Source organism: Dipodomys ordii, unplaced genomic scaffold (genome assembly GCF_000151885.1).
Source record: "Dipodomys ordii isolate 6190 unplaced genomic scaffold, Dord_2.0 Scaffold186, whole genome shotgun sequence".
NCBI lineage: Eukaryota > Metazoa > Chordata > Mammalia > Rodentia > Heteromyidae > Dipodomys > Dipodomys ordii.
The window spans coordinates 1,507,681-1,515,990 of NW_012267402.1; the positions used below are offsets into that span (position 1 = coordinate 1,507,681).

The 8,310-nt window shown below is 39.0% G+C and overlaps 1 protein-coding gene across 5 annotated transcripts in view; it reads left to right on the forward strand.

Annotated features, from left to right (window-relative positions):
• Ranbp2 (RAN binding protein 2) overlaps positions 1-8,310 on the forward strand; it is a 61,991-nt gene that overhangs the window by 3,402 nt on the left and 50,279 nt on the right. For 4 of the 5 annotated variants that reach the window (XM_013034274.1, XM_013034270.1, XM_013034272.1 and 1 more), the window contains exons 2-4: positions 4,727-4,794; positions 5,978-6,089; positions 6,374-6,526. In XM_013034274.1, the coding sequence (XP_012889728.1) occupies positions 4,727-4,794; positions 5,978-6,089; positions 6,374-6,526 (333 nt within the window). The remainder of the gene's footprint in view (positions 1-4,726; positions 4,795-5,977; positions 6,090-6,373; positions 6,527-8,310) is intronic. The other variant, XM_013034271.1, reaches the window with a different exon arrangement.

Consider the following 8,310-nt stretch of genomic DNA (forward strand, 5'->3'; position numbering starts at 1 on the left):
TACCACTTGAGCTATAGCGCCACTTCCGGTTTTCTGGTGGTTTATTGGAGATAGGAGTCTCATGGTCTCTCCTGCCCGGGCTGGCTTTGAACCGCAATCCTCAGATCTCAGCCTCCTGAGTAGCTAGGATTACAGGCGTGAGCCACCAGCGCCCGGCTTTCTTTCTTTTTTTTTTTTTAAGGTGAAGTTTTCCTATGTTGCCTAGGTTGACCTTGATTGCCTGTTTTATTTTTATTATAAAGGTGATATGCAGAGGGGTTACAGTTACATAAATCAGGTAGAGTATATTTCTTTTTTGGGACAGTTGTTACCCCTTCCCTTGCTGTTCCAGTTTTTCTTTCTCATTCTCACTTGGAAGTTGTATAGTTCATTTTCAACATAGTGTCCACTGAAGTAAATGCCTTTTTTTTTTTTTTTTATTTTGCCAGTCCTGGGGCTTGAACGCAGGGCCTGGGCACTGTCCCTGAGCTTTTGCTTAAGGCTAGTACTCTGCCACTAGCCACAGCACCGTTTCCGGCTTTTTCTGTTTATGTGGTTCTGAGGAATCAAACCCAGGGCTTCATGCATGCTAGGCAAGCACTCTACCACTAAGCCACATTCCCAGCTTGAGTGCCTATACTTCATGATTTTCCCTAGTCTCTCCCATACCATGGTACCTGGCTTTATTTATTTATTTATTTGTCTATCTATCTATCTTAATTGCTCCATCCTGGACTGATTTCTTGGTTGATACTGGGGCTTGAACTAAGACTGTCTCTTGCTGGTAGAAGTTAGAGTTTTATTTGTGCCAGTCCTGGGGCTTGAACTCAGAGCCTGGGCACTGTCCTGAGATGGTGGTGGTTGTTTTCTCCTTAAGGCTAGCCTTCTGCTTGAGCCAAAGCTCTACTTCTGGCTTTTTGGTGGTTATTTTAAGACAAGAGTTTCGTAGACTTACCTACCTCACTGGCCTTGAACTTCAGTCTTTAGATAGGGATCCTGAGGTCCTCAACTCAGCCACCTGAGTAGCTAGGATTAATTTGGAGATAGAGTTTTCATATTTATGCCCATGCTGGCTTTGGACCTAGATCCTCTGGATTTTAGCCTCGAGAGTAGCTAAAATTACAGGGGTGAGCCACTGGTGTCATGCAGTAGGGTAATTTTGAATAGTTTTGCTAATAAAAATTTGAAACTGGGAAGTTTGATTTTTTTTTTCCTTCATTTTCAATAATGTATTTCAGGCTTCTTGGAATCCTTTGTGAATTTGAGGATTAGCCTTCAGTTTCTGCAAAAAAAGCCCATTGAAGTTTTGAGAAGTAGTGCATTCAATCTGTAGACTAGGTAATGTAGATTCCTGTGGTATTAGATTTTCCAGTTCAGCAACACATAGGTCTATTGGCTTTTCTTTATTTTTTTTGAGCATTGTTTTGTAATTTTTAGGGTATTTTCACCTGTCTGATTAACTTTATTGGAAGCTGTTGTAATCTTTTAGATGCTATTATGAATAGAACTGCTGTCTTTCCTTCATAATGTGATGTATGATTTTAATTTTTTTGTTTTATCATCACACAATTTACAGATTTTTACTATTATATATCTCTTCTACTTTAGTCGTTCTAATTAGTTGACAAATCCACCTATATAGTAGTTGTACCCTGTGTCTTTCACATATACTGGGCAAGCACTGTGTCATGGAGCTATGTCCTCAGTCCCTCAAATGTCCTTTTTTTTTGGTGCCAGTCTTAGGGCTTGAACTCTGGGCACTGTCCCTAAGCCTGGGCACTGGCCCTGAGCTCATCAGCTCAAGGCGAGTGCTCTACCACTTGAGCCACAGAGCCACTTCTGGTTTTCTGGTGGTTTATTGGAGATAAGAGTCTCACGGACGTTTCTGCCCAGGCTGGCTTTGAACCATGATCCTCAGATCTCAGCCTCCTGAGCAGCTAGGATTACAGGCGTGAGCCACCAGCGCCCAGCTTTTTTTTTTTTCTTCCTCAAGGTTAGCACCTTACCACTTGAGTCATAGCTCTATTTGTAGCTTTTTTTGGTAGAGGTAAGAGTCTCTTGCACTTTACTTCCTGGGCTGGCTTCACACCTCGGTCTTCAAATCTCAGCCTCCTGGATAGCTAGGATTATAGGTGTGAGCTATCAGTGCCTGGCTTTCAAATGTCTATTTTGATTTTTTTTTTTTGGTATGGGGGGGGTTGGACGTGGGTAGGAAGTAGCAGGAGGTCGGATGATAAGAACAAAACGATCCCATTTCTTTTTTTTTTGGTTGGTCGTGGGTCCTGAACTCTGGGGCCCTGTCCCTCAGCTCTTCAGCTCAAGGCAAGCTCTCTACCGCTTGAGCCACAGTGCCACTTCTGGTTTTCTGAGTGGTTTATTGGAGATGAGAGTCTCACGGATGTTCCTGTCTGGGCTGGCTTTGAACTGTGATCCTCAGGTCTCAGCCTCCTGAATAGCTAGGATTACAGGCGTGAGCCACTGGCGTCAAGCTATTTTCAAATCTTAATTGTCAAGTCTTCAGTCACCTGAATAGCTAGGACTATAGACACCTGGTACCTTTTATTTCTAATAATCTATCAGGGAACAAACACCTCATGGTCTTCTAAATCTGACTTCAGTAGCCAACAACCCACTGGTAGATAAATTGCCCTCCACAGGGATAGGAAGAACAACCAAAAGACCAAAATGAGTTTGTGAATTAGTGGCTACTGAAAGCCTGTTGTAAACTTTCTGACTTTTGTTTGTTTGTTTTTTGGGGGGAGGGGTACTGATTCTGGGGCTTGAACTCAAGGACTGGGCACTGAATTTTTTGTTCAAGGCTAGCATTCTACCACTTGAGCAATAGCTCCACTTCTGGCTTATTTGGGTAGTTAATTAGAAATAAGTCTCATGGGCTTTTCTGTAGGGGCTGGCTTCAAACTGTAATCCTCAGAATCTCAGCTTCTTTACTAGCTAGAGCCGCCAGCTCTAGCTGAGCCACCAGTACTCAGCCTTCTGACAGCCATCTTGCTTAAAACTATATAGGTCAGGAAGATAAGAAGGCTTCATTTTTACTGTTTATATTAATACTGAAAATTAGGTTAAAACATTTTCTTGGGAACAGTTTTGGGATTTGAACTTGGGACTGTGTGCTTGGTAGGCAAACACTCTACTATTTGAGCCACATACATCCCAATTCTTTTTGCTTTAGTTTTTTTATAGAGAACCTGGGCTAGCCTTGCACCATGATTCTTCTGCCTTCAACTGGGGAACAGCTTGGATTACAGGCTTACATTACCACATAGGGCTTATTTGTTGAGATAATCTTGTTGTGTGTCCCCACCCTCCTTCGCCTCTAACTGAAGTCCACCTCCCAAATACCTGGAGTTAAAGGATCTGGTGTTACAGGTTATAGAGTAGCAGACTGATTTGCTACTATCAAGACCAGAGACTTTAACATTCTGTCTGCTACACTAAGGTTTTCAATTTTTCCTGAGCTTGACCTAAGACATCTGTGTTATGTTACTGTTTTGGCAGATATACTAGTCTCAGTTTACCTCTCTAGTGTAGGAGGAATGTGAGGTGGGGGCCTTTCACTTATTTTATATTTAATCTAACTCTTCACTGTGCCAGACTAGAGTCATACTCAACAAGATCTTAACAAGGTCTGCTAACTGTGATATCATCAGGATAGTTCTTGGGCACTTTACTAATCTACCTTTGTTGAAGTTTTTCATTCTAACAAGAATACTGGACAGAAATTTACCATATCTGTACCTGCTTTTGGTCTTTTCTTTTTAGGGGAAGCAGTGCTGGTTTTTTAACTCAGGGCTTTGCATTTGCTTGGCTTAAGGCTCAGCTGGCACTCTACCATCTTTCAGCCTTTTTTTCTGTGTTGGTACAATATCTTGAAAGCAGGGCCTGTGCTTTCGGTTTGCTTATGACTGGCATTCTACCACTTGACCTATACCTCCAGTCCAGCCCTGCTTTTTTTGAGAGGGAAAGTCTAGCAGATTTAAAAGCTCAGGGCCATGGCTTGTAACCATGATTCTCTGGATCTCAGCTTACTGAATAAGCTAGGATTTCAGGTGTGAGTTTTTGAACCTGGTTTTGGACTCTCAGGGCTATATTACTAGTTAGATCCATTTTGTTTGTACTTACTGACTGAACTGTAATATGCAAGGGTCACATATATGTTGCTGTACATTACAATATGCAAGGCATATTGCGAGAAATTTGCTTTCAAATGTAGTGGCAAGCAAAAGTATAATATGGGTTATCTTATGCTCAGATGAAATCTATACCGCATGATTTTTAGGTTTCCAAATCTGATAAGCATCATTAACTTTTATATCTGCTTTTCTTGCTATTCTTGAATTTACTTTCTGTTTATAACCCTAGGAATTAACAAAAGTTTCATGACTTTAGAGCTTATATGCATTTAACCTTTTACATTAAAAAATTATTAACCTGGGCTGGGAAGGTAGTTCATTGGTAGAGTGCTTGCCTTGCATGCATGAGGCCCTGGGTTAGATTTCTCAGCACCACATAAGCAGAAAAAGCCAGAAGTGGCACTGTGGCTCACGTAGTAGAGTGCTAGCCTTGAGCTGAAGAGCTGAGGGACAGCGCCCAGGCCCAGAGTTCAGGCCCCACGATCAACCCCCCAAAAAAGAAATTATTAACCTTATTAGGAGACAGTTTGTCCCTTTGAAAAAGTTGTACACAGTATTTCAAAATATGAAAAGTAAAAACCATTCTTTTTTTTCAGAAGTCAATGAAAGGATTCTATTTTGCAAAGCTATACTATGAAGCTAAAGAATATGATCTTGCTAAAAAGTAAGTGCCAAATTACAAAGTCATGAGCTAAAAACACTTTTTCTAAAGATTGTTCTGTTTTAGAATGAAAAGATATTTATCTCTTTTTTCTATTTATCTAGTACATATGCTGGAAAAGAGTAATGTATTTAAGATTAAACTATGATTACTGGATGGGAGGATAGCTTATGTAATGTCTTTGATTCATAGTTGATATTTTGAGGTTCTGTCTCACCAGTATGGTAGGAAATTGTGATTCTGATTTCCTAGAGCAGCTTAAAGCAGGAAATTAGAAGGGAGGCAGATTACTAAAAGCATTGATGGAAGAGAAAAAAGCTAGTAAAAAGGAGAATGGGGTGAGGATGTAGCTTTAGTTTCATCAGAACAGTTCATGAGCCATTTGATTGCTTTTAGAAAATCTTAGTCACTATCCTATTTTGTTCAATTTCTTCACTTTAATGTATGTATGTATGTACTCTGGATTAGATCCCTAGCAAACCTCTTTCACCCACAAATAAGGGGAAATGATAGTATCTTATCAAACTAGCAGTATTGGAACTATTAAAAATTGTTCCTTGTTAATATTGAGGCTTTTTCTCTCTTGTTTTGTTTGGTCTTTGATCGAGTTTCTTTTTTGATAACATTCCTGAACCTGGAATTTATTTTAAGTTGTTTCTTGACTTGAGAAACAAGTTATTTCTACTTGGTATTGTAGCTAGTAATTTTCTTTGAAATTATTTTCTTGTTTAAAGAATAGATAAGTTCTCTTAGTTGTTACTTGGGAAACTATTTTGGTGTTATTATTATGTATTATGAGAATAGTACAAACCGTTACTGTAGTTTGTAGATTGTAATTACTTTTCTTACTTAACATTCAAAAATCTTTTACCAAGTGCTTTACCAAATGGGATTGGGAAGGAAAGGTAATTTATATGTTCATGTCTTATGTGTAAGCACTAGAAAAAACTCTTGGCAAATGATAGCATTCAGTGGTTAAGTATGTTATCAACTCTATTATTTTAAGTGTTACTCTTTTGAGTTGTCTGCATGTTACATTTTAAGTAAATAATGGTAATTTGTAATTGAATACCAATAAGAATATTTTTTGATTTCTTTGGTGTATAATGTACTTTTTATTAGCATTCAAGTACAGTTGTAAGTTTAAGAATCTAAAAATGGTTTTTGAATTCCTATTTTTCAACAGGTATATATCTACATATATTAATGTGCAAGAGAGGGACCCGAAAGCTCACAGATTTCTGGGTCTTCTTTACGAGGCAGAGGAAAACACAGACAAAGCTGTTGAATGTTATAAGGTAATTACAGGATTAAAATCAGACTATCTATAGCCCAACACATGACATCCAAAGTAATTTATGTAATGAATAATTCAGATTTGTTTTATGGATATCATGAAAATAAGCATTGGTATCATAGTACCATTAAGTGAGACAGAGTGAAACAGATTTTAACAAGTTTAAAATAACTTATCTTCTGGACAGTAGAATTGCTAACATTAGTAATTGTTTTAACCTTTCTGTGGCTTTTAAATCATGTACAATATACATTGTTTACTAATTTGTTTCTTTTCTGATGTTAGCGTTCAGTGGAGTTAAACCCAACACAAAAAGATCTTGTACTGAAGATTGCAGAATTGCTTTGTAAAAATGATGTGACTGATGGAAGAGCAAAATACTGGGTTGAGAGAGCAGCTAAATTTTTCCCAGGAAGTCCTGCAGTTTATAAGCTAAAGGTAAACAAACCAAACCTAACAAAAGGCAAAAGTTAAGACACATGATTTTTAATTTGTGTGTGTGTGTGTGTGTGTGTGTGTGTCTGTCTGTCTGTCTGTCTGTCTTGGGGCTTGAACTCTGGGCTTGGACGCTGTCCCTCAGCTCAAGGCAAGCACTCTTATCACTTGAGTCACAGAGCCACTTCTGGTTTTTTGATGGTTTATTGGAGATTAGAGTTTCACATAGTTTCCTGCCTGGTCTGGCTTTGAACCTCTATCCTCAGATCTCAGCCTCTTGAGTAGCTAGGATTACAGGTGTGAGCCACCAGTGTCTGGCTTTAATTTTGTTTTTTTATTACCAGTCCTGGGGCTTGGACTCAGGGCTTGAGCACTGTCCTTGAATTCTTTTGCTCAAGGCTAGCATTCTACCACTTGAGCCACAGCGCCACTTTGGCTTTTTCTGTTTAATTTGGAGTTTAAATTACTTCTTAGTAGCAAACTTTTAAGTCAAGGACTGTGTATTTATGGTTTTTTTTCCTCCTAATCTCTTAAAATCATTTAATGTTTTATTAGTCACTGTAAACTTTTACAGATGTATCATTCTGGAATTATATAGATTTTTTTTACACTTTTGTAGCTAATAGGGAGCTAAGATTTAAATTAAGATCTGGTACACAATTTTTGCTTTATTAAGTAAAAATTGTTTACATGTTCAAAGTTTAGAGCTAGTATGGAGAATATTCTACTAACTTACCTAAAAATAGAAAAGATGATCTTAAGTGTGAAGTTCTTTTTGTTTTTTGGTTTTTTTTTTTTGGCCAATCATGTGGCTTAAACTCTGGGCCTGGGTGTTGTCCCTCAGCTCTTCATTTCTAGGCTAGCACTCTACCACCTGAGCCACAGGGCCACTTCCAGCTTTTTCTGCTTATGTGGTACTGAAGAATTGAACCCAGGGCCTCATGCATGGAAGGCAAGCACTCTACCACTGAGCCACGTCCCCAGCCCCAGAAGTGTGAAGTTTTCATGCAAAACATAGAAGACAACTTTCTCTATTATGTTAGAAGTAATACTGATCTTTTTAAGTTTTTTTTTTTTCTCTTTTAAGAGTATCACTGTTAGGTAGCCCAGACTGGTCTAAATCCTCCTGACTCAGCCCCTCTAGTGTTGAGTGCTGGGATTACTTGATCACACTGAGCTTTGATTGTTGTTCTTTGTTGACTAAAACAGTTTACTGATTAACTCTTGGAAAAAGTCTTTCAGGAATTTTAAATACATATTGTTTTATTATATGTGTAATGTATGCATACACTGTTAAATATGTACAGTATTTGTTTTTTTTTGGGGGGGGGTCCAGTCGTGGGGCCTGAACTCTGGGCCTGGGCGCTGTCCCTCAGCTCTTCAGCTCAAGGCTAACGCTCTACCACTTGAGCCACAGCATCACTTCCTGCTTTTTTTCTTTTTGCTTATGTGGTACTGAGGAATTGAACCCAGGGCCTCAGGCATGCAAGGCAAGCGCTCTACCACTGAGCCACCTTCCCAGCCCCAAATATGTACAGTATTAAGTGGAGTAAAAGATATGTATAATCTTTTGCTTTTAGCTGTCCCCACACATTTTGCCAGTATATATGTTTCTGATAGGATTTTTTTTCTTTTTTTGCCTGGAGCTTTAACTCAGGAAGTAGGCACTGTTCTTGAACTTCTTTTTTTTTTTTTTTTTTTTGGGTCCGGTCGTGGGGCCTGAACTCTGGGCCTTGGCGCTGTCCCTCAGCTCTTCAGCTCAAGGCTAGCGCTCTACCACTTGAGCC